At 41.6% G+C, this 25763-nt stretch overlaps 1 protein-coding gene across 1 annotated transcript; it reads left to right on the top strand.

The window, feature by feature from the left end:
- Positions 1-470: 470 nt before the first annotated feature.
- On the top strand, positions 471-25612 carry LOC138049517 (uncharacterized). The gene is made up of 22 exons (XM_068895821.1): positions 471-1550; positions 2293-2378; positions 3960-4194; positions 4792-4923; positions 5870-5976; positions 6934-7008; positions 7658-7711; positions 7961-8082; positions 9298-9401; positions 9566-9720; positions 10974-11080; positions 13064-13147; positions 14130-14234; positions 15827-15953; positions 16780-16829; positions 17332-17380; positions 17969-18031; positions 19325-19473; positions 20356-20439; positions 20930-21013; positions 21902-21959; positions 24042-25612. The coding sequence occupies exons 1-22, from the start codon at positions 1195-1197 to the stop codon at positions 24896-24898; spliced, it is 3243 nt and encodes a 1080-aa protein (XP_068751922.1). The 5' UTR covers positions 471-1194; the 3' UTR covers positions 24899-25612.
- The last annotated feature ends 151 nt before the right edge of the window (positions 25613-25763 follow it).

Raw genomic sequence — 25763 nt, 5'->3', positions numbered from 1 at the left:
GGCAACCGGAAGAGAGCATTTAGCGTGCCAGGACAGTGGTGTCTCCCAGATTTTTATACTAATCATCTCTAATGGGGAAAATATACTCAGCAATGCAAATGTGGTTGTGTAAAAACAAGTTAAAAGTGAAAACACCTTACTTCCGGTTGCCGTTCGCGTCTCAAAAACACGCGTGCTTAAGCTCCCTACTAAAAACGCCGCGCAGACTGCATAAAATAATTTATTCCCCTTGGTAATAAATGTCATTTTCTTCTGTCCCCAGGGTGGTCTTTGCGGAGAGGTTCAAGGGTAGTCCAAATAGGTTACTTATTCACAGCCTTTTGTGATAACAATAATAATTATTAGTTTAATTAACATAAAAATTAAGTACTAATTTTCACTCCAAGAACTTTGACACGGGATTTGAAAATAAGGACTTGACCCATTTATTTGTCAGATTTGTTAAGTTGCTAATAATTGCTGGAGCAGAGGTCAAACGTCGACTTTTATGTATGAAGACAACAAATTCAAAAACTGTGCGGACATTTCTGTACATTGCGGTTTACTCATAAATATTTCAGGATTTCTCGATGCTCCAAAAGTCAGCTGGATGACAACATAAAAACGTCCTTTACCACAAAAGTAAAAATCCTGCGAATTAGAAGCAACGAATTAATCAAAGATCATCAAGGCTAATTGATTGTTTTTTTCAAGCAAGACCTTTAGTGCGGAAAGAATTTAAAATCACGATTGTTGCTGTGAAGTGGCGTTCAAATATTGAAAACATCGACATCATTTGTAGCATCTTGCAGTTGATCTAACGTTTAACAAGTCTGGAACCGTTGTCTTTAGTAGGGTAGGACTTGGACAAGCTCAATACATCTTGCAAGCAATCGATGCATCAATTATTCACAGCTTGAAGAGCTTTTTGTGTTCCAAGCAGCCGGACAAAGCAGGACTTCTTGTTTCACGAACACGAATTTCAATGTCGGATTGACACCTGCAAAGGTTCTAACTAATGGAATATACAATTGACTCCAGTAATAATTATACAAATTTACATTGCGGTACAGAGTGATGGAACTCGACTGAACTGAAAATCAGCGGACGAAAAATCAAAATAAACAACCGCTAATCAACATGAGGACATCGTTACCGTAGGGGTTTAAATTTCAGTTTCAAATTGCAGCGTTCAAAATCAACATCACGGTTCAAATGAATTCGAGGAGAGAGGAAAGAAATACGAGCGAAAACAATAGCGAAAATTCAACCGAAGCAAAACAATATTTACCGTCTGAGCAGGATCAACGCACGCTGCATCGAGCAGACCAGCAAAATAGACTAATAATTTCCCTGCTTATATTTACCATTTTGGCGTGGGTTCTGGGAAGAATCGAGGCAAGCATCGTATGGATTTTCGCATTGCTTGTTTGGATTTTTCTTTGGTGGAATAACAACGCTACAAGAATTATCGAGCTCGCTGTTGAGGAAGCCGAAAATGACACAAGGAAGCAGAGAGCTTTGAAAAATGCCGAGACAGTAGAGTGGGTAAATTTTCTCTTAAATCGATGGTAAGTAAAAATATATCCCTTTAATAGCGTGTAGAATACGTGTCTTCATTGTATATATTGCAGTTCAAATCATCACCTTGCGTAACACCGATCTCGCTCAAAAGTCATCATCGGGCGATGTGACCATAAGATCGGGCGAAGTGGCTTGTAGGCGGCGAGATACCACGATATTTTGAACAACTTGGGTGATTTATTCAATGCAAAACTCTAGCACCGGGCTCTAGCACTCTTGGTGCCACGTAGACTAACTCGGTAATTTCCCCATGCAGGTGCTAAAAAAACTCCAACTTCGACTTTCACGGATGACAATCTAAACGACTTCGTACCCACAACAAATTTCAAGAAAATTGTGCGCAGTAATGGAATTTGGATCATTGTTTAGTCCATTACTGAAATAATTTTTTTTTTCACAATGTGACAGCCACAAAATGTGTTGCAATTACCGTTTCTTTCTTGTGTATACATTATTAACTTAGAATGAAGTGTATACATTATTAACTTAGAATGAAAGACCAGTCTTTTATCTCCGTCGTGGAAGACAACAAGACCCCAAGCAACTTCCCGAGTTTGACGGCACAAAAAGAATGTCAAATCTTCAAAGCCCAAAATATTTTCAATCTTTAACTTTTAATCAAAGTCAACCTGAAAGAAAGAAAAATTGTCGTATAAAACCCTTTTATCTTTTTTATGCTTATGTAACGAGATTGAAGCAAATCTGATCTGAAATTTCCTTATTTATCAGGTTGGTGTTTAGCGACAGGTCGCTATTCGAGTTAATCAAGAAAAACCTGGATCCCATATTACAATCACAGAAGCCCTCGTTTGTTGGTAAGAGTTTAAATTAAAAAAACAAAGAATCATTCAAATAGCTACCAAACTGCCTTTGCTTTCATGAAAAAGCCTAGTATCAAGGGAACATATTGTTTTGTCAAAACCCCTTCACCAATAACAGAATGAACTAATAGCAGCAATAGGCACCTTGCATGACCGTGTCACGTGACCTTGTCAATCATTAAAAAAACGGCCTTGGTACAAAAAACATACCAGAAAGGGAGAGAGCATGATGATATTAGTAAGAAGTCTAATTTTGAGGCAGTTTTCTTATGCAAGGGCTAGCTGAACAAAGTACACGTGCCGGATCTTAGGAGATCTAACGAGCAAATAATATTTAGACTAAAAACAAAATAAACAAAATAATTATACGACTGTGAGGATATGAGGATATCTATTAATCGTGAGGCCACTGACATTTATGTGAGAGGTTTTAAAGTGATTTTAAAGCTTAAAAAATTTACTGAGATTTTTATGTAAAACAGCTGCTGGATGGCAAGCTTTGAAAGAACCCGAGGGCGTATTATCAATTTACTTTCCAAACATGGACACTCTTCATACCAATTTAATAAACCGCCGTTATATTTGTACTTGACGTTCTCGAACCCGTTGCCTTTGTCCTTGATAAAGCTCTTTAATTTGTACGCGGCCCACGGACCAGATGCAAAGTCGAATCGAGGCTATTCCGAGTCCTGGTTCTTGCAACCATTGCGTTTCGAGAAACGTGTTTTATTGGAGAACAATATTGTTCCGGTTATTTCGGCTGTTAATCCTGAAGGAAATTAACTAGAAGGGATAGTCACAAAAGAGAATGCCATATATATTAACAACGAAGAACAGCTGCATATCGGTTTGACTAGCTTATCGCGTTAGGTATTATCGAAACTGTGTTGCTACTCGGTTGCTCAGTGAAGCACGGACGTTTCAGTGGTTGTATTACATGAATCGGTAAACGGAAATTGACTACAATATGAAGACAAATACGCTGACGATTTAGCCAAATGTCAAGAGCCAATCACTGTTTCACATATGGCTAACTGGAAGGATTGAAAAAAAATTTTAAACCTCGGATATAGCGTTTCTCGCGTTCAGATAAGCCCACTCAATCTCGGTTGTCAGCTCGTATACCCTCATATGACTTTATATGGCAACTGACCGAGCCAGTCAGTCGTTTCGTAAAATTGAAGCAACTTCCAGTTGTTTTGTAAAACTGAAATAACTTCCGGTCGTTTTGTAAAATTGAAACGATTTGAGTTCGATGAAATTGTCATAAAACAATTATTCCATTCCGCCTTGTTGAATATGAGATTAACTATAGCCATTTCACATCCAACACCCCCTCATTATTAATTAACAATTATTTACCGAGGAGGAGGTGAATAATTGTCTTAGTATATACCACACAAGTTAAATAATCATAAGAGTTTATCGATAAAATTTGCTCCTCCCTAACTGAAGCGAAACTGTTTGATCAGAGGTGAATAGTACTTGCTATTCATATCCGAGCTAGCGAATCAGAATGCGCAGAAAGCACTATTCACTTGCTAAATATTCTCACTCTTTGTTCACCTATCTTAGGTTGTATTGAGGTGCTTGACTTTACTCTGGGAAACAGAACACCGTATATCAAACACGTAACAGCCTACGACAATCACGATGATCAAAGAAAACTAAGAGCTTCCGAATTAAACTTTAACCATCCTCCAGACGATATGCAAACCAGAGGAAAATATCGTGCAGTTATTCACCTGGAGGCCGGTCTGACATCACCGTATTCGAGACTAATCGTTCGAATGACACTGGGTAACAAAGGGTATGAGCTTTCGTGAATGCTTGGAAAAATCATCAATATTACACGAGGGTGACAGCCAATAGAAACGCAGTATTCAAGTCACGAGTGTATCTTTCAAATCCCGATACAGTTCAAATGCAAACATAAGTTATATTTCGTATTTAAATAACAGAATTAATGACCATTGTATCATTTCAGAGACTGGAACCCGTACTTATTTACTTAGCTTCTATGTTGAATCAACGCCCCGCCATTGTAAACACCAATACAGATTTTCATATATGAAGTGATTGTATAGTGGGTTTCCTGTACTATAGGGGATTCTGGAGCGGACAACACGAGATGGCGGAGTAAAAGCATTTGCGTGTTTCTTTCCTATGTATAATCCACTCGCATCAAAGATACAGTCTCGAGTACAGACATTGCATTTCTCTCTCAAGTAATTTTAACTATGCTATAGCATCGTGATATAACATTAATTTTGCAAAAAAGGGAAAATGTGAAAGGTAAATACCTTTATTTATAGTTTGGCTGCAGGCACTCCACTTAAATGTCAGAGTAGTAATTCCAGAATTACCAACCTTTTTAATTGAAATCTCTTATGTTCCTGTTTTACAGGTTTCTTGGAACACACACCGACGTGGCAGTGGAAGATCTTCACATTCATGGAAAAATCCAACTTGATTTGCTATTTAATCACAACATTGCTTTTCCTCATTTGGCAGCTGTGCGTCTGTGTTTCACTGAAGAGTAAGGATATAATAATTTCATATAACTGCTTGAGTTCCCGTTGTGGTGGTCTAGCTCTGCTATGATGAACTCGCCATGGCTTGAACCGGGGTTTCTGAGAAATGAGACCACAAAAATGCCGGGATTCGACATTTTCCGAGATACACGGAGTTTCACCACTGACAACGGGCGACCTCCGCTGAAACGTTGTCTCAAAATAAAAAATTGCGCTATCTTTACTGGTGGTACAGAGAAGTGGTAGGAATGATACAAAACTAATTATTGAACGTCTTGCGCATGCCCTAGCCTGCGCGCAGGCGGAAATCGCGCACCGGTGGCTCAGTTGGTTGAGCACCGGGCTGTTTCGCGGGAGGTCGTGAGTTCAACTCCGGCCGGACCAACACTCAGGGTCTTTAAATAAATGAGGAGAAAGTGCTGCCTTTGTAATCACATCAGCAAATGGTTAGACTATCTAGTCTTTTCGGATAAGGACGATCCCGTCTCACAGCCCTTCAATTTTCACAATCCTGTGGGACGTAAAAGAACCCGCACACTTGTCTTAAAGAGTAGGGCATGTAGTTCCGGGTGTTGTGGTCTGTCTTCTGTGGTGTATCATGGTTGGGAGTGTTAATGCTCGGAGAGGGCCGTAAGTTAGAAAACTGTAACAGGTTATTACGTCTCCCTCTTTAAATAAAGATATTGAGATATTGAGATATTCAGATATTGAAATATAACTCGAAACCTACAGAAGGTCAAAAACCTAGATATAGTCCGTCTATACGTTAGCGGTCGTCTATACTGGCGGTTTAGTCTGTCTGCGACGCAGGCTATCTTGTGATAACCTTCTCTGGCGACAAAAACCTTGGAGGTTCCCTTTATGGTCTCTGTTTATTGTTACACGGAGAGGATATTTAAGAATCATGTTTACTGGTGGAGTTCCCTTTTTTTTGTTTTGTTTTGGTTCCAGGCCCAATGTTTCGTTCAACATTCGTCTTTTAAAAGCCGTTCAACTGATGGAATTCCCTCTTTTGAGACAGTGGATCACTCAGATGGTCAATGATTACCTCAAATTAGGTATCGACTGTTTTACTGTACCAGTATATACCACACAAGCGAATAGTGCTCTCCGGGTGCGCTGATTGGCTGACTCGCGATCGGAGGTGACTATCAAAGTACTATTCACCTCCGAGTAGCTGGCGCGCGAGATTTGGATTTTCCGACCACATTTTACAAAAATAAAGTACTTTTTTTTGTTCGCTTTTTATTCAACTTGAGTAGTATGTACTAAAACAATTACTCACATCAGTGTCGGTGAAAGTGGTGGATATTTATTATATATGAACCCGCCGCTCGGTAAAGATCCACCACTATTCACTTCTACTTCGGTGGTGGCAGTGTGGCCAAGTGGTTAGGGCGCTTGCCTTGAGATCCAGAGCTCCCGGGTTCAGGACCCGCTCTGACCAATCGGTGAATTTGTTCCCGGTAGTCCCTGCTTCAACTTCCCATCTGCACTTGTAAATAGCCTACTGTTTTTCCTCCGACCAGTTGGGATTCTTAACAGTTGTTGCTGTTGTTCTGTTTCGTCGTTTCGTTAACTGTGTTTCATTTGCCCTGAAAAGCCCCTATGGGGAGCGGTCAATTAGTATGTGTTGTGAATAGCTAGTTGTTAAATATTACATCCAAACAAATACAATAATATTTCTAAAAGAGCAGTAGTAGCTTTTCACTTGAAAACTGACTTACTAAGTGCCCGTCCGTGGTCTTGTCAAAGCTTGTAATGGGGCTCAGATCTGGGGAGAGAGAAATCGAACGGAGCCAACACCTAGGTGAGGTGAAGCACGAAAGCGAAGGAGAAGGTCTTGGGAGCGAGGTTGGAACCGAGCGCCTTAATTTTGTAGAATTTTCATCGTCGTGCCACCATTAGGATGTTCGAGCAAAAGAGCCGGTACAGACGCTCAAGATATAGATCAGATCTTTCCGTAAAGACGGCAAAGATAATGTCTTATTTTAACAAATGGTTTTTACCTGCAGCGCTTGTTGATCCTGGCCATATAACAATTCCCTTGTGTGATGATCCTGAGGTCATTGGACATGGGAAACAATATGGTAATTATCATCTAAAATAAAGTTAATTGTAGTTGCTCAATCCAATGACAGCAGACACATACTATAGAAAAACACGAAACATACTCTATCGTCCGCTGACAAGAGCGGGAAAACGGATGAGAACCTCGAACGGGTATAAAAAGTCGGGCCAATCGCGAAAGCATAAAACAATCCAAATGGGCAAATCAGAGCTTGGGACAAACACTTGCAGCCGCTGACGTTCCCAACCTTGTATTGCCTGAGAAAATAGAGCGAAAGTCTGGGCCCAATACCTTAAGCAGTCATTCAAGGCAGAGCATTTGCAACAGCAGTTCCCAAACTCAACGAAAACTACTTTTTACTTCGTCAAGTTAGCTTCAGGCTCTCAGATAGTGAGATCTCGAAGTAGACGGGGAATACGAAGAACCTTTCCCCAATCTTTCCCCTGTTTTTTTTCTCGGATTAAGTTTTTCGCTCGTACCGACTACACAGTCTGGAATTCAGTAGCCTGTAAATGTTTTACACCAAACATTAAAAGTAAGCTAAGTAAGCCTCCAAATGGTGAACATAAATTTCCAAGGAAATCTTACAAAAATATTAAAATTTTGAACGTACAATTCGAAGCTACTTCACTTTTTGGCGAATTAAAATTTCCACCTTTATTTATCAGCATGTGGGGTTCTTACTCTATCCGTCAGTGGAGGTGCTCATGGAAAACTTACAGGTTAGAAATGATCCGCTTTGTTTACAATTTGCACATTCATTAAGGCAAACAGGAAACAGCTGAGAGCGATTTGTCATGTAAGCCAGTGGTGTGTACGTACGCTAACACAAGTCTTTACCGCCAAAACGCAGAAGCCCTTTCTTCCCTTTAACAATGAGGCAATACCATCCGTCAATTTCCCGTCAACATTCACGTATTCAGTCGCTACAGACAATTTACCGCCAGCAAACCTGCTTTCTTTCGATTTAGATGACCCTCACTGGTGTTCTGTGAAGATAAACGGTCAAAAGCGATACACTAGGGAGGAGACTGGGGAAGAGCCTTGGACTCATCACGTGTCACTCCTGGTTTATCACCTGCGTGCGGAGAAGGTAAATGAAATGAATTCAAGACTCTTCATGAATAAATAAGCTATATGCGTAGGGTTTTTTGAGCGGACTTAGAAAGATCCTTGCCCCAAATGGTTTTTGTAATCATTTTAACCAAGAGGCCCGTTTCTCGAAAGTCCCCAAAACTTTTCGGGCCCGCAAAGTCATTTGTGAAATTGCCAACCGCTTGTTTTGGAAAGCCGATCTTTTAACATGTTTTCAAGGTAACAAAAAAAAAAATAATAACTGTGAAGTTTGACGAATTAAATCTTCTCCGTTCTTGAGATACAAAGGGAATTGTGACACCCGAAAATGGCCCGTAAAGTTTCGGGACTTTTGAGAAACGGGCCCCTGGTCCCCATCAGTATCAGAAAAGTGTCTATTTTTAAACCAAGTTCTGCGGGAAAATAACAATATACCAAATCGGCTAATTCAATGTTGTCAATTCAAACCCTTTGGGAATAAAAAGTTTTGTTCCAGTGTTTCCATATCATTTAAATGTAAATGGCACATTATGATGCAAATACAATACGCAAAGAATCTTAACCCCGGGAGAAATGTCTTGAGTACAACATTGAGTCGGCCGATTTGGTTTACTGTTAATTTCCCTGGAAAACCTGGTTTAAAAATAGACACTTTTCTGACGCCGATGGGGGACAAACATTCTACCAGATTATTGCTCTTGGGTAATGGACTCTTGCTTTAACCGAAAAACAGGGTTTTAATGGGCCTCTGAACTGTGATCTCTCTAAGTGTGGAAAGGGTCGATCAGCTTCTATGTTTCATATAAATTAATGAGTTACGGAACACTAACCCTAATTTTTTAGTCGTCACAAGTTGTCGGGAAAATCGCACATCATCTGGAATTTTGCAGTGATCTTTCCCCTCATGTAGACAGCTTCAAAAATTGCCATTAGCAGCGGCGATGGTTTTTAACCGAAGCAATATAGAATATTTGGTCTTTGTTTTTATAGTTGCCGTGACGTCATGAGCATGCGCCCTATCACTAGCTTGATGACTGTCCCGCTCTCGGCTTTTTCTCGCATGTGTTCAGTACCAACATTTTAGTCATAACTCTCTCCTCGCTCTGACGAAGCGCAAACGATTGCAAAATCAGCTTTAGAAACTGACGCTGTTTGCAGCATTCATATGAATCAGTCCTCGTAACACATCGGCCATCAAGCTCATCTTAGGCTTTCTTGCTGTGATATCTTTTAGCTTGTTATCAAACTCAAAGCAAGACGTAAGCTTGGCACCAAGTACACGATCGCTGAACATGTATTGAAGCTTTCCACATTATGCTTAGAGAGTAACCCACAACAGTAAGTACTTACTCTACCAATGAAATATCCATGTGTCCATCGTGTCCGAATCCTTAAGCTTGCAGGGCCCCAACATTTAAATCACCTAAAGACAAGAAATTTACATAATTTAAGCACGCAGAATTCTCTTGGTCAAAAGTAATCGGTTTTATATTGGTGTTCAGACAACAGGTTCTGGAAAAGTCCTTCAGGCCGGCTACGTTGACTGTGAATATAGAGTACACGCCCTTACCAGTGATTGACGTGAATCAATCAAACACGCGGGAGGACTTCAATAGGAATTACGCCAGTAGAATACAGAACCAACATCCCAACGAAGGTGATTATCTATCTAACAGGCATGATCAAAAGAGGCCACAATACGTCTTATTTTCCTCATGGGTTGCGTTTCCTTGATCTCCCGAGTTTCTATTCCCTGACCATTGCCAACTGTCTTGAACGCTAGTATAGCGGCTTTGATTGTAACAAGGGCTAGCAGAAACCTTGTTGCCGGGGCTTTTCTCCGCCCGTCGCCTACCCAACTCTTGGCTGAGAAAAGCCCTAGTAACGAAGTTAGAGCGAGGAAGGTTCAAACAACAGGTGGTTTGCAACCTATCTCTAGAGACAAATATCATAATAATGCAGTGTACAAATGCTGGTTGATCAACAAAAGAAGCGAATGTGATCTTTTGCTTTCGTCAGAGCCCCTGAGTGGAAGCCTCCCCATGCACTATCCATGCATACGGCGATAGCTACTGAAATGGGCCAGTTTCGTATTCTAACGGTTGGACTGGTTCTAGCATGAAATGGAGGCTAATGCGGGCAAATTAATTTGCATTTGAAAAGATTTGCCCGCATTAGCCTCCATTTCATGCTAGATCCAGTCCAGCCGTGAGAATTCGAAAATGGTCTATTTAAATTGATCAATCAGAATTCAGCGAGCAGGAAAACTGTGCTATCCAGCATCACGTCAATTGTTCGCAATTAAAAGGTCAGAAAATTATTTACAAGATTTTGGGGCCACTTTTTACCAACAAACTTTGGCGCCAAAACTGGGTTGCCGTTTGAACGTCAGATGTTGTGCTTAGGCTGTTATTTGTGCTTTTTTTAAAGCTTTTTCCACTTTTTGAAGTCGACTTCAGTATGATATTTTCGAATGGAGAGTAAGAAGATGTCAAAACTGTATTGATAATGTATTTATTTGAGCTAACTTCGCGAAAAAAGACTTTGGTGGCTTCCTTTCGACAGGGTAGATCGACAACAACGTCCTTTGCGCACAGAAATGCACTGTTTCCGATGAAAGGGAAAATGATTGACAGGATAGTTCAGTTTTGACTGCCGGCACATGTAAAATGCGACGTTTAAAACGGGCCTAAGGCATCGCGCTCGTAAAATAAAGCGCGTATTCCCTACTTGCGTTAGAAAAAACCCATAAGTAGGAAGAAATTTATCTTTCTCTATTGATTGTGACTCGGGGATGCATGGAAAAGTCCGAATGCTCTTTTGCGGGAGTCGACGTTCTGATCTTACGATTGCTGTTCGGAATTTACATGAGTATTTTTTGCATAATTCGTACTTCTTCCGTGTTTTCAGTTTCAGGTGTTTTGTTAGCATGCGCACATAGTGGACACAACTTAGTGCCGATGGACAAACGCGGCCTTAGTGATCCTTACTGTGTCATTTATGAAAACACCAAACAGGTTAGACAGAATTTTTCTTTAAAGTGCTACTACGATGAAAAAATCAGCTCTCGTTTTTCTTCACACTTCGAAAGTATTTGCGTTGATTGCCCAATAGGCGGAATACTTTGTAGTAATTTGAAGAGGAAGACTATTTCTTTTAACTCCACTTTTTCAATTTAACGGTCCGCCATTACTTGGTGCAGTTTCGACTGATAAGCTTTCTGTGATCTGGATCGAGGAGAAAGTGACATCATTAATAATAATTATCGCTGCTAATCGCCGTCGCAAAGTACCGCAACGACGCAGCTCAACGAGGTCGGACCGAAGGAGCTGTGCTGCCGGCTAGGCGCTCGGCCCCTGAACACGACCCATGTATGACCTCGGAGCACAACACCACAGCCTGATGGAATAGGCCGGGAGTCGATTTTGAGGAGGGAGGAAAACCGGAGTACCCGGAGAAAAACCCTCGAAGTCAGATTGAGATCGACTGAAACTCAGCCCACATACGACCCAAGGCCAGAGTTGAACCCGGGTCACAGAGGTGGGAGGCACGGTTGATGACCACTAAACCACCCGGACTCCCTCACTAGCTTAAAAATGTAGTGTGTAAATGCGACTTAATTAGTACGCAGAACACGAATTGAACAATCTGAAAGCCAACCCCGCTCGTGCTGCATGCTAATTAAGCCGTATTCACACACTGCATTTTTAAGCTAGTGAGTAAATGACGTCACTTTCTCCTCGATCCAGATCACTGAAAGCTTATCAGTCGAAACTGCACCATGTAATGGCGCACCGTTAAATTAAAAAAGTGGAGTTCAAATAAATACTCTTCCTCTTCAAATTACTACAAAAAATTCCGCCTATTGAGCAATCAACGCAAATACTCTCGAAATTTGAAGGAAAACGAGAGCTGATTTTTTCATCGTAGTAGCACTTTAACCAACCAGTAAGTTCTACGGTGCCCCACGGATAAATTGCCAAAATACTAAAGGCATCAAAAAAACCTTTTCGACGGGAAGCTTGTTTTAAAACTGGAAAAAATAGCCTTCATCGGATCGTCGCGAGAGTACATATAAAGCGCGTGTTTGGGGGCAGAATCAGCGCGCGTTTTTTTTTGTCGCGCGCGCGCCCTTAGATCGTGTGGTCTATTTTCTCGAGCACTTGCTAAAAACTCTTTACGCTTAATATGGATTAGGTGAACTGTCATCGACTCAGCTTTAGTCAACAAAGTTCAGACCGGCTGAAATTGTTCAACTAAGCATGATTAAACCAAACCGAGTGTTTCTAACTGTGTTTGCTTCATTCATGCGATGTCCACATGGAACACACGTTTAAATTCGTGCATGCTCTTCACCACGCACGTAATTCGTGTTGCGCAAGCCAGATCAAAAATTCCTCGTGCCGCCAACAAAGAAAAAGCTCCTGTTTGCAACTATAAAATGCAAGAGAAGATGTCAAAAAGAAAAAAAAAGTAATTCTCTACTTCCACAAATCCCATAACACACGTCTTTTACCCCCCAAAAAATTGCATAGACAATGTTTTCGATTTCTCTTGGGACATCTTCATGTCCCAGGAGAAATTGCAAACAATGATCATGCAAAATTTTGGGGATAAAAGAAGTGTATTATGGGATTTGTGCAAGTGGAGAATGACAAGATTGAATGTGAGCATTATTCATAGTGAACAGACAACTATCTAAAACAGGGAAGAACTCAAACTGCGGTTACAAACATTTGCTTAACTGAGTCTCCTGTTTGTGTTTTATTCTTATTGAAAGTTTAAAAATGGCCAAGTCAAAGAATCTTTTGGGAAGACCTCGCCGAAGTGAAAGGCATCATAAGTCAAAAAGAGAAAGGCTGCTTTTTGGATTTTGCCGATTAGATCCTGGAGAAACTGAATAGAAGAAAATATGAAACAATTAACACATGGGCACTCCTTAAGTACTTCATAAAGACGTTCAGGTGTATGATGCACAGGGTATTTTGTGCTCTTCTTAGGCTAAGCACGGAGAGGCCGTGAAGGGCACCCGAAATCCCGTATGGAACACAATGGTTGAACTTCTTGTGGCCGATTATACTCAGGTTTGTAGTCACTTCGTAGTAAAAGGTGGTTTGTAACCAATCACTACGCCCTGCAAATGTATAATTGCTGGTGGACAAACAAAAGGAGCTAATGAGAGATCTTTTGTTTTCGTCCACCAACATGGCGGCGATGACGTCACGTGAAAACCACCTATTGGTATCAAATGGATTGATAAAGCAAATTGGTCACAGCCAGAGATATCAGTCAATTTTCGGATACTGTTTCAAGCATTCTGATTGGCTCACTCAATCTCGGTTATCAGCTCATACACCGTATGACCTTATATGGCAACTGACAGTGCCCGGTCGTTTTGTAAAACTGAAACAGTTCAGAGTTCGATTAAATTTCATTAAACAATTATTCCATTCGCGCTTGTTGAATACGATATTTGTTAAAGCCAACGCAGCGCTACGCGCCTCGTTGGCTGTCTACCATTTCATGTCCAACGAGCGCTCTTAATATGATTGTTAAATATCTCGGCTCATTCTATAGGCCAGTTGTCTCGTTATACAGACATACCTTTCTTTAATACACCCTTTGCCAGTTCCCTTTGCCAGTTTGTAGTCTCTCGGTCTAATTTGGAGATATGTCATCTCAATCCAATGAAGAAGACTCCGGTGGAAACATCAATGCCTCCAAAAGAACCTAAACTGGAGCCATATGCCAAAGAAAACTCAAACTCTGGAGCCCAAATGGAAAGAAAGTAAAGATTTAAAAAATGAAGTGGCCAAGGCTAACTATGGAACCCAGAGGAGTACAATATTTTCCCTGTTTTGTCGCGTTGTACATAAATGCATTCGGCATTAATAGCAGGAAAACGAGTGCGTGTAACCAAAGATTTGATGACAAAGTGACGCGCGAATTTTAAGCTAATCACCAAGAGAATTAAATGTAAAAGCAAAGAAATTGCGGATTTCTGTCGATATTCATTTATAATCACTTTAATATTACTTTAATATCACCTTGAAACTTTTTTCTCAGACGACGTTATCCTTTGTTGTCTTGGACAAAGACACTACAGCCATTAGAATGATCAAAGAAGACAGAGAAGACTTCATGGGTTCTTGTAATCTTTCCTTGACTGAGGTAAGAGAAAAGAAACAAGATGAGCGACAATAACTGCTTCTTGGATTATCCTTGGCGTTCATCTGACGTTATGGTGACCATGTTGTTTTACTGAACAATTGGCCACCTTTAAACTACCACATAGAGGTTTTGCACGGCAGCCATGTTGCATGGCAGGAACAATAGATTCTTTTTCCTATGGGAACAAATGTTCTTTCTAATGCAAAACATTTTCATTGTTCCTGCCATGCAACATGGCTGCAGTGCAAAACCTCTATTCCTTGTTTGTCCTCCACGATTTTGCAATAAGCATTGTTTTTATTTTCTCTTGGGACCATTGTAAGTCCCAAGGGAAACTGGAAACAATGTTTAAGAAAACTTTTAGAGAGCAAACAAAGACTGAGTACTATAGTATTTTTGAAAGGTGTCAAAAGCGGAAAAGTCTTGGGGAATTTCTCTCTGTCATTATGCAAAAGGCGAGCGACATTTTGCTTTTGTTTTGTACACCAACATGGCCCTCTAATCAAGTGAATTCAAGCCAAGAATACTTGACTTTCAGTAGGTCATGTTCGAGTTCATGTCTGCCTTTTCTTCAAAGCAAGTCTAAGTGCGAAATTTTTCTTATAAAAATTAGTTTTGATTCATATGTAAAGTATAACTAATTACAATAGCAAAAACTTCGCACTTAGCCTGACTCGCTTTGAAGAGGAGGCAGACATGAACTCGGAAATGGCCTATTCACTATTATAAAATAATTAGGATAGTACACGCACTCTCATTGGTCAATAGCTGTGTTTAGATGAGAGTTTGGAAACACGGCTGAGACATCACACGAATTTTGATTGGTTATGTATTGTCAGACGCGCGTTTTGATTGGTTGGTAGAAAATATGAGCGTATGTCAAGAAAATCTGTTTCAATCAAGAAGTAAAAAAAACAGCATTTTCCTTCATTTGTTGAATTATCTTTGAGAAATATTTTATAAAAGCAATGGATGACTTTTTTCCGTGTTTACCCCCTCGTGTTTAGATGAGGATATGGAAACACGGAAAACGTCCTCTATTGCTTAAATAGGCCATTTCCGAGTTCATGTCTGCCTCCTCTTCAAAGCGAGTCTAAGTGCGAAGTTTTTGTGATGGTAATTAGTTCTACTTTACATACGAATGAAAACTAATTTGCATAAGAAAAACTTCGCACTTAGACTCGCTTTGAAGGGGAGGCAGACTTGAACTCGGAAATGGCCTATTGAATCTTTGTAACTTCTTGTTGACTTATTCATCGACAGGCCACTTTTGAAAATACCATGATATTCTTTGTCTCGAAACTTTTGCAAAAGCATTGTTTCCAGTTTCTCTTGGGACTTACACATGATGGTCCCAAGAGAAAATAGAAACAATGCTATGCAATTTTTTGGCGGGAAAACAAGGAGTGTTATGGAATTTTTTGAAAGAGTCCTATTCGTTCGTTTATTTGTCGGTCCCTTCGTTTATCTGTGCGTCTGCCCGGTCGTCTGTTCGTTCGTGCTCTCGTTCATTGGATTCACTCGTTCTTTCATTCGCTTGTTCGTACAGTTCAGCGAAGCATTTTATTTTAATTTTCTTTTCCTCAACATAGGAGTCGCCAGTACTTTTTAGGCAAAGTCTCGACTTGTTGTACAAAATCAAGGGTTCGGGGTTAATGAAGGCCGGCAAGCTCTGTGTGTCCGTCATATTTCGGCCCGTCCCATCTGTCGCCAAGTCTGGTGAGTTCACACGAGATTATGACCTTACTGGAAGCATGAAGTTGACCTTATTTTGATAAGGATTTATTAATAATTGTCTAATGCTACCTATTTTACTTCTACACATGAAAAAGCAGTGAGGCTTGCTTCAAAACAGGGTGAACTCTAACTTCATATTCATATTTTATTTATTCATTTAGTTGGTCGGTCGTTCAGTTACCTTGGAGGGTGGGGGCGTTTCTCCAAAGCACCAAAGAGATTTTAGTTTCATGAATTGCTTTTCGGGTCACAGGCCCGTTTCTTGAAGGTCCCGAAACTTTACTCAAGAACGGAGAGGATTTAAGTCGACAAACTTCACAGCCATTTTTCTTTTTGTTACCTTGAAATCATGTTAAAAGATCGGGTTTCCAGAACAAGCAGTTGACAGTTTCACGAACTGCTTTTCGGGCCCGAAAAGTTTTAGAGACTTTTGAGAAACGGGTCCCAGAAAAGTTTTCAAGGTTTTTGAGAAAGACTTCTCTGACTTGTAATAATACAAATGTAAACTGATCTATTAAAGGCCAACCTTCAACGGACAGGAGGGTGAGCCTAGTAGGGGACTAACGTGTCCTTTTGTTCTCTCGCCTGTTCATTGTACGAATCTATAAATTATTAAATAGACAGGATTTTCGACCGTTTGTTTTTGTTATGGAAATTCGCATTGCTTATCGTGGCAATCTGATTGGATGAATTTCACCTTTGGTGGAATTTTCATATATGAAAATTGTTCCACGGCACGCAATGGCTGTGGGTTGAAGGTGGGCCTTTAATTATCTTAAAATTTTGTCAAAAATTGATTTCTTTTCAGAAATTAAGGAAATTGGTCAAGGCCTTTCCGAAGGAGAGCCCCCTGGACCAGTAAGTGATCTTAAGCCACTCCTTCCCTCTGGTTTCTTTTGTACCTCTCTCTTACATAGTGCGCGCACCATAGTTGACCAATTTAGCAGGCAGGTTATGGCTCAGCACAGACTCACAGCTTTCCGCGCGACTTGATTACCAAATAATTTAGAAACATCTTACTTACTTTCAGCCGGACATTTTGCTGAAAACACCGAGCTTCACTTCTGTTGGCCTGTTCCAGGTTCTCAGTTGGTGGGACGAAGGAAAAAGCGAGTGCGAGAACGCTCGCTTTTCCTTCAATCCAGACCATTTTTTCGCTCATTGCCACCATCTGAGAGCCTGAAACAGGCTTAACTTCTTTCTATTGTCAAATGCTCCAAGAAAAATTGAGCGACCTGGATAGCATTCCAATCGTCACCTTTCATGTTTTTCTTTACAGATATCGCAGGCGTCTTATATACAATCCACGCAATTAGCGTAATTAAAATATAACATTTTCTCCTTGTTTGTGACATTTTAGAAAGACGCCAAGACTGAAACACAAACTTTGGAGGCCTTGTTGAGAGCAGGTACTACAACCTCTAAAGGCATTTTTTTCTGCGAGAACAACCTAGATAACTTAACTGGCTTTTAGTGGGGGAGGCTAAATCGCGTGGGTGGGTGGGTGGTGGGTCGTGGGTTAGGGTTAGGGTTAAATGTGAACCACCTGACAGAATGTTAACGTAACATCTTTGGCACAATCCCTTCAGAGGCACTCGGTGTGCACGCTAGAAAGAGATCGCGGTCTAAACCGCTGTTGCGAGAGGGCATTTGAAACAGCATAAAAGTATGTATACATGACGTGTATACATGGAGGATCTCGGACCCTAGACACACGACCCACGACTCACGACCCACCCACTACCCACCTACCCACGCCGATTAGACACTCTCGCTTTTAGTTGAGAGAATAGCACACTTGAATAAACATCTAGAAAACACACTCGAGCCTCCCGCAAAACTACCCGAACAACGGTTACCAAGGATACCACAACAAGATCAAAGAGCCAAGCCGGACAATGCTTTTCCAGGAAACTCTTGCAATCGGTGGTGAATTGACAACGCGTAGTATCAGTTGCAAAATTTATTTTTTTGTTATGTTTTTAATCTTTTGGTAGAAAGAGGGACTCTTGAGATCAATATTTACCAAGGGCGTTATCTTGTAGCAAGAGATGTCAATGGTAAGTTAAAGAGCTGACAAAGTTTAAGAACTTTTTCTTCTTAGAGTTTGAGTTTTACGATTGTGCAACAATCGGAGCAAGATGTTCCAATTTAGTATTTGCGCCCGTCGATAACATTTTCATCGCCTGATGGTGCAGTAGATGCAAATAACTTATCTTCGTATTGTTTTGATTTGTCTGTTTCAACGTTAACTCTGCATTGTATAAATGACGAGTAGATATGACAAAGCGTTGGGGGTAGCGCCGTGGAAAACCAGTTGCCCATTTAGAAGAATTCGCAATGGTCTTGTTAACCTTATGATTCGTGGTGTCCTGTGATGGATCGCATTTCCTTCATACTACATAGTCTGCGATAGACACATTCTCTCTTTAGGGGGAGGGCTGCAGTCCTTATTAGAGAAGACTAGGCAGTCTAATCACATGCAGAATTTACTACAAAAGGATCAATTTTTTTCTACGGTTGTTTTAAGACTGAGAATGAAAGAAATATCATGGGTTCGAATCCTGTTGGAGCCGCTTGAATTTTTCAGGTGTTCATAAAGTAACAATTGCTCAATTTGTCCAGTTAAGTGAGAGGATCAGTTCTATCTTTCGTCTAAGAGTGCGCGAGTTGATCAGGTCGAGTTTCTGTACCAAAGGCCTCTAACTCTTCATCACCTAAACAATATTGTGGACAAGTTTACACACTTCTGAGTAGAGGGGAGGGAGGGATTATCCCCACTCCTCCCATCCCGGAAGTACCACCATTCTGTTCAGGAGGAGTTGTGACACTCGCGGTTATAATTATTTCATGTTGATGAAACCACCATACGCTCCGGCCGTGTGAATTCATGACGTAAGAGGGCGGATACTCATGCCCCATCATAGTTGTTTAAAATCGCAAGGCGATTTTAAGTCCTCGTTCCCATTGTCGGACGGTTAGATGATCAGGGCCGGGGAGAGGTCGGAGATGCTTTCTGCTTTGTATAGCCACAACCATTTTTCTCTACGTTGATTAACACTTTTTCCACTCTTTACAAATTCAAAGTTTTCAGATTCGTTGACGAACGTGATCCCTACTACGGAGGCCATCTTTTTCACAAGCTGCTCAAGCCACGCATATTTAAAATTTCGTTACGTCATTACAACTAGCCAGTCAGGTGCCTTTCTAAAAATAGCTGCACAGCTGAACCATGCGCTAAAATTGGATTTTCAAAAACTATCATTGGAAGAGGCCCACGTATGGGAGCTTCGCTCTCTTACCTCATCCTCTCTTGGCTTGCATCAATGTACCAGTTAACCATACTTTTACAGGTAAAAGCGACCCATTTGTGACAGTGAAAGAGGGAAGCGAAGGTGGAAAAGAGAAGTTCAGAACGCGAACGATTGTCAACACACTGGACCCCGTGTGGAATGAAACAGCCAACATAGCCATGCTGGGCACCAATGGGTTGCTACTGTTGGTAAGATGACGTGCGGTGGACTCAACCTCGTTCCCAGGGCCTCTCTTCTCTGTCTCCTTTGTCGCTGAGGAGGAGGCAGAGAATAGAGACCCTGGGAACGAGGTTGTGGTCAACCAGGAGATTTGAGTGTTCACGAGAACACGCTATATTCCAAATGAAAAAAAAAATCGATCAAACTGTACAGATATCACTTCAAAGACATGAAGCGTAAGTAAATGTGACATTCTACGACTTCAAACTGACTGAAAGTCTGAACTAACGAATAAAACCCACAGCTGAGCAAATCCAGTAGTTTGTCACTTCACTTTCCATTGCAGGCTCCCTAAACGCCTCATTTTCTCGTTCACATCGCTTTTTTATTTGCAATCAACGTTCACATGATCGGAAAAAAAGGCCAAAGAAAAGGTCAAAACTCGTAACTTATTAGCGTGTCTCTTGGAAAAGAAAAAAACATTTGACATCTTCCAATGCGAACTTGTAGTTTTACGTTAATAAAGTAAAGAGAACAGGATACGTTCCCTGCTAGCCGAGGCCTCTTCACTCTTCCACTTTCTTGTGTGACTGGCAGGAGGAAAAGAAATCTCTGGCCTGGATCGACGCTATCATGGACGGTGCTGTTCAAAACGCATGCTCTCTTCTGTGATGGCTGACCACGACTTGTGACTGCTGTAACCCAAACATTAGTATTACCAGTAATTCCGCTGTCGTCTTAGTGAGAAATCACAGTTTGGTCGCTAAGAAACCGCTGCGCATTCTTTAATAACACAATCAGTGTGAGCTAAGGCAGAGGTCCTCTTTCTTCCAGTCCTTCAGACCAGCAAATAAAAAAGAAGCCTCTGGCAGTAAGGAATCACATACGATTTTAGTTTGTGTGTTTTGTAGGAAGTGTGGGATAAGGATCCTCTGACACAAGAAAGAATGGGCCAGTTAGCATTTACGACAGAAAAACTCAAAGATTTAGGAAAGGTAAACAACAATGAAACGATTCTTCAGTTTCTTGTTAACGCTGTTGTTTAGAAGTCGATTTTATACAATCTCCTATTTGTCCTAGTGTTCAATTTCCGCGGCATTTTTGTCTCAGAAAATGAATGCAAGTCGTGGATGTAATAAAAAGCGGAAATGCCTCTTCAATCCTCCTCAGGGTGAATCATAATTATGACATAAGTATGAGTATTCAAGAAGGTATTCAAGAAGCTCTTCTTGAAGTGAAGTCGTTATATTATATGTGTCCATACACCACGTACCAACCATTTAAATAGCATTATCGAATCCGCTGACCAGTAGGAAACTAGGTAAATGTTTTAGCACAGCAGAATTTTTATTGCTTCATGATTAGAAAATCCTACCAGTGGTATATATGACGTAGGTTGGATTCCCACCTTACACTCAAAGTTCTTTCGCCCGTTGCCAAGCAACTACTTGATCATGCAATCCGCCTTCTTTTTTGTCTCTCCAGCCCCCGCACGAGAAGCACTGGTACCGACTTCGAGGAGTAAAAAGTGGTGAAGTGCAGCTGGCTTTCAAGTATACTTCTCCCCAGGTGCACAAGTGTTGAAAAAACATACACAGCAGAACTGTATTTAAGCAATTGCTTAAACAAATTGGACGTTGCTTGATTTCTCCCCACACATGCGTAGAAACTCATGACCTCCTTAGATTTAATTTAATTTTCTGTAACGATTGATCGGATCTTTAATTCAGTTGGTTAATTACATTAATAATAATGAACTTTATTTAAGTGTCAAGTCCTTTGGTGTTGGGCTCGAATTAGAGACACCGCCAGTGTCATTGAAATCAAACTAACACAATAGACCTTTTTACAGATTCGGCGGCCATTTTAATTTCTATTGACCATTTTCACATTCCCCATAATACACTTTGTTCGCCCCCCAAATTTTGCATAAACTATTGTTTTCAAATGCTCTTGGGAATACGCAGTGTCCCAAGTTTTTGAGTTTTTTGGTTTTTGAGGAGAGGGGAAAACCGGAATACCCGGAGAAAATCCTCTCGGTGCAGAGTAGACAACCAACAAACTCAACCTCCACGTGACGCCGAGTCTGGGAATCGAACCCCGGCCACATTGATGGGATGCAAGTGCTCTTACCACTGCGCCAGCCTTGCTCCCAAAATTATGACAGCGTATTGATAGTTTGCATCTGTGCTCACGGCAGCCATGTTGAATGACAAGAACAATAATCTGTCTCTCCGCTGGGAAGTAAACTTTATTATTCTGCAAATTCTGCGAGAAGAAATTGTGTTGTATTGCCATTCAACATGGCCGCCGTGTCTATTTACTCTTTGAAGAAATATCGAGGCCTGAAACACAGCAGTGGTTTCAAATACGAAGAAACGAAAGAGACGCTAATGCAAGCTTTATACAGAGCGAAATTCATTGCTAAGAATAGTTGTTTACTTTCTAACACGATAGGAAAACGATGAAAACTCCAACAGTAATGAAGAATATCTCGTGTCTCGAGCAGATAGAGGTTTGTTTCGTTTACTTCTTAAAATTTTGTGTGTTTGCTGGTTAAGTATTCAAACGCCCAGGCTTTTTCTGATGACCGAGCTCGCTCTGTTTCCACTGAAGATCTTGCTTCACTAAACAACTTTATTCAAGTGTCAATTGACCGAGTCGGAAAATACAGTAATCCTTGTTTGCTAAAGGACACTTGTGATGTAGATCGGCTGTGATTGGTGCATTTCGATGCTCGCTGTTTCGGTGTGTTGTTCCTTCGCCGGTCGTGGTCGTACAGTTCTCCTGTTGATGTGTTTCGTGATCGTGGGCATCCATGCTTCCGGAATTTCTATTGCACTATCCCTGTTGATGTTGTTAGGGTGAAGTCTTATGTGAATCGCCTCTTTGACCCTGGGTGTGTACCAATGAGGATCACGATCAATAAACTTTACTTCGTTTCAAAGCGGGTTGTGTCCGGTGCTATTAGCACGCCATCTTGTTTAGTCGGCTCGACAGCGTCTTTCGGTCGTACTAGATGTGATCTTAATACAGTCTCCGACTTGAAAACAGCGCGTATGCCTTGTCGCTGTAGGCAGCGGCGAAGTTGTTCGGATAGGCCTTTGACAGGGTAAAACCGCAGTAGACTTGTACTCGATCGCGGGCTCAGCACTGCTACTCGGCTTCCTGTTCTGGGTAATTTTCGGCAAGAAAGAAAGATGGTAACCATTAGAGACAAGAACAGAAGACAGGTGCTTCTTCTCCTTGGAGATAACAGAGGGTTTTGTTACGAGACGTTTGGCGCGCTCTTAGAGACAATACCGCGTTGTACTGATTGCGGGTGGTGGGAATCATACGCTAAGTACCGATCAGTGTGCGTAGGCTTCCTGTATACACTGGTGGTGAGGCGGCCGTCCGGTTCTCTTGCAACTGCGGTGTCAAGGAAAGCGAGTTTGTAGTCGTTCTCCGTCTCCATGGTGAAGCGAATAGAAGGCTGCTGGTTGTTCAGATGCTGTAAGAAACTATCAACGTTTCCGCGATCCAGGATGGTGAAAGTGTCGTCAACGTAGCGTTTCCAGATCCTAGGCCGAAGTAGTTGTTGCCTGTTGTTCGGTATCCATGACTACCGACACCTATCAAAGAACATGAGCGAGACATCCGACTTGCCCGTACCCAGACCCCCGCCGTTTCAGAACACGCTAATAACACCGGACACAACCCGCTTTGGAACGAAGTAAAGTTAATGGATCGTGATCTTCATTGGTACACACGCAGGGTCAAAGAGGCGATTCACATAAGACTTCACCCTAACAACATCAACAGGGGTAGTGCAATAGAAATTCGGGAAGCATGGAAGCCCACGATCAAGAAACACAACAACAGGAGAACCGTACGACAGCGGACCGCCGAAGGAACAACACACCGAAACAGCGAGGATCGAAATGCACCAATCACAGCTGCTGAAAACCAACCAATCACAGCGGAGCATCCTGCTTAAAAGGTGACGCGTAACCAGTCGACCTCATCGCCTGATGAAGACTAGCAGTATGCAGTCGACACGTCGCGATCTACATCACAAGTCACCACATCGTGAGACAAACGGGCTCCTGCCACCGAGTCTCGAAATCGAACCCGGGTCACATTGGTGAGAGGCAAGTGATCTTCACCACTACGCCATACCCCTGCTCCCCGAAACACCGCAAAATGGAAAAGGAAATTGAGTCTACTTCTTCCGCTCCCCAAGTTCCAGAGTTACTCTCCCGTTCATCTCTTCGTTAAATGATTCTGACCCCAGGACCTATAGCCTCATTGTAATAGAACTGATCAAACTGGAGTATGAAATCATCCGGGGCCTGTTACTCGAAAGTCTTGATAACTTTTCGGGCCAGAAAAGCTTATTGAGAACTTGAACTAAGATCCAACTATTTTTGAAAGCTGGTCTTCCAACAGATTTACAAGACTCGAAGGAAAAGCATAATTTCAAAGTTAAATGCCTGGAAGCCACCTCGGTTTGAAGAAACAAAGAGGTTCATGGTCGCTGAAATGTGCCCGAAGAGTTTCGAAACTTTCGAGAAACTAGACACTGGGTTAAAAGATACTTTTCTTTCTGTTACAGAAGAAAAGTCCTTGCTGCCATACGACACGGCGACTCGTGCTGTTGAAACGTTAAAATCCGTCCGTGCAGCCTCCTCCCAGTACATTACACTCAAAAAGCCTCAACAGGAAGAGAAAAGTGGTGTGACGTGGGGCGGAACCACGCAATTCACAAGAACCGAAGACAGAGATGAGGAGAACGTGTTCACGTCAGGCCCAAACTCCACTCCATTCAAGCTTATGGAAACTGAAGACACGTACAAGCTCAAAAATTGGCGAAGCAAGGGCAGACGTCTCAAGTCTGTTGTCGAAACGGTCCGCGCTTTGCGGCGCGATAAAACATCGGCATCTGAAAATATCTTGGATACTAACAACAGCGCAGAGATGCAGGCAAAAGGTAAGCCCAGAAGCAAAGGTTTAATCCGGAAGAAGTTTGCATCTTTAAAAGAGCGTCGACAACGCAGTGCCAGTGAGAGCAATCTGGGCATCGTGATTAGGTCACGTGATGACATGGACCCATGGTTACGGCGGGAAAATGGCGCGACGGCGACCTTCGACAAAAACACCGCGAAAAAGCTTCTAAGACGAAGCAGTGAGGACATTACTGGTACAACTTCCCTGGATCGCGACAAAAAAAAGCAAAAGTATTATTTTTCTTTGCCAAACAGCCCTGCAACGGCCATGACAGGAAGCAGTAATTCCGCACGCTTCATTGGTGGAAGATACTCGCACAGTACGGCTTCCTGCAGCTCGAATTCCCGCGGATCAAGCACAAGGCACTCTCGCGACTCCAACTGTGCCAGTTCTAATTTCGATGTTTTAATTCTGAGCGAATGTCCCGATTGCAAAGCTTCACAACAGCAGTTGAATAGCAGTTAGTTGTGCGACTTAAGATTGACCAATTAAATAAAAGTCTGATGACTCGGGTTGTTTAGAGTGGTTTCAATTGAATGTCGAAATAATTAGCGTACGTACATTGGTTTTGCATTACTTCACTCAGCGATTGGTTCAAAGTTCTCGCGCTACTTTTTCAACCAATCAGAAGTGAAACCAAACCAATTGTGGCTTGTGTGTGCACATTTTCCCGCGCTTTGTGTCGGCTACGTGTAATTACTTCGGATTTTGATTGGTTTACTGGATTGTCTCCGTCATTTTTGATTGGCCAAAGTAATTACTCTGGTTTTGGTTTTACGACACTCATTTGAAAACCGCTCTGATTTTTCAAATGTCCTTTCGCCCGTTGCTAAGCAACTTGGATCCTTGCAAAAACCATTTGGTCCACAGTTTGTTTAATGAATATGTAGTAAACAAAAACTCTCGAATGGGGACATCCCCGACTTTGGGATTGGCGTCTAATGTTTCATTTATAAAATTCTCTCAAATTCACTCAAATCGTAATTTCAAAACTTGAGAAGTAAGATCGTCCGGATGGGTGTAGTCCTGAGACGGACGGTTGGTGTTAGCATTAGGGCATATACTGACGTTTCGACAACCTGAACGGAAGAAAGAAACCATTTCTTATTTTGTAATTTCATCTGCGAATGGTCAAACTTTCAACTTTTCTCATAAAATCAATAAAAGGATTGTAAACAGTAGGCCCCGTCTAACAACCTTTGTTTATGTGGGAGTTCGATAAACCCACGTACTCTGGCCTATTGTCTGCTTATACGCATGAACCGACTCGAAGATGTTTTTCACAAACGTGAGTTTGCCAACTTTAGTTTGTCGTGTGAAGGCCGCTTAA

The sequence above is a fragment of the Montipora capricornis genome, chromosome 5, assembly GCF_036669925.1.
Source record: "Montipora capricornis isolate CH-2021 chromosome 5, ASM3666992v2, whole genome shotgun sequence".
Lineage (NCBI taxonomy): Eukaryota > Metazoa > Cnidaria > Anthozoa > Scleractinia > Acroporidae > Montipora > Montipora capricornis.
The sequence above is the reverse complement of the archived record's forward strand: the minus strand, read 5'-3'. Positions and strand labels throughout refer to the sequence as shown.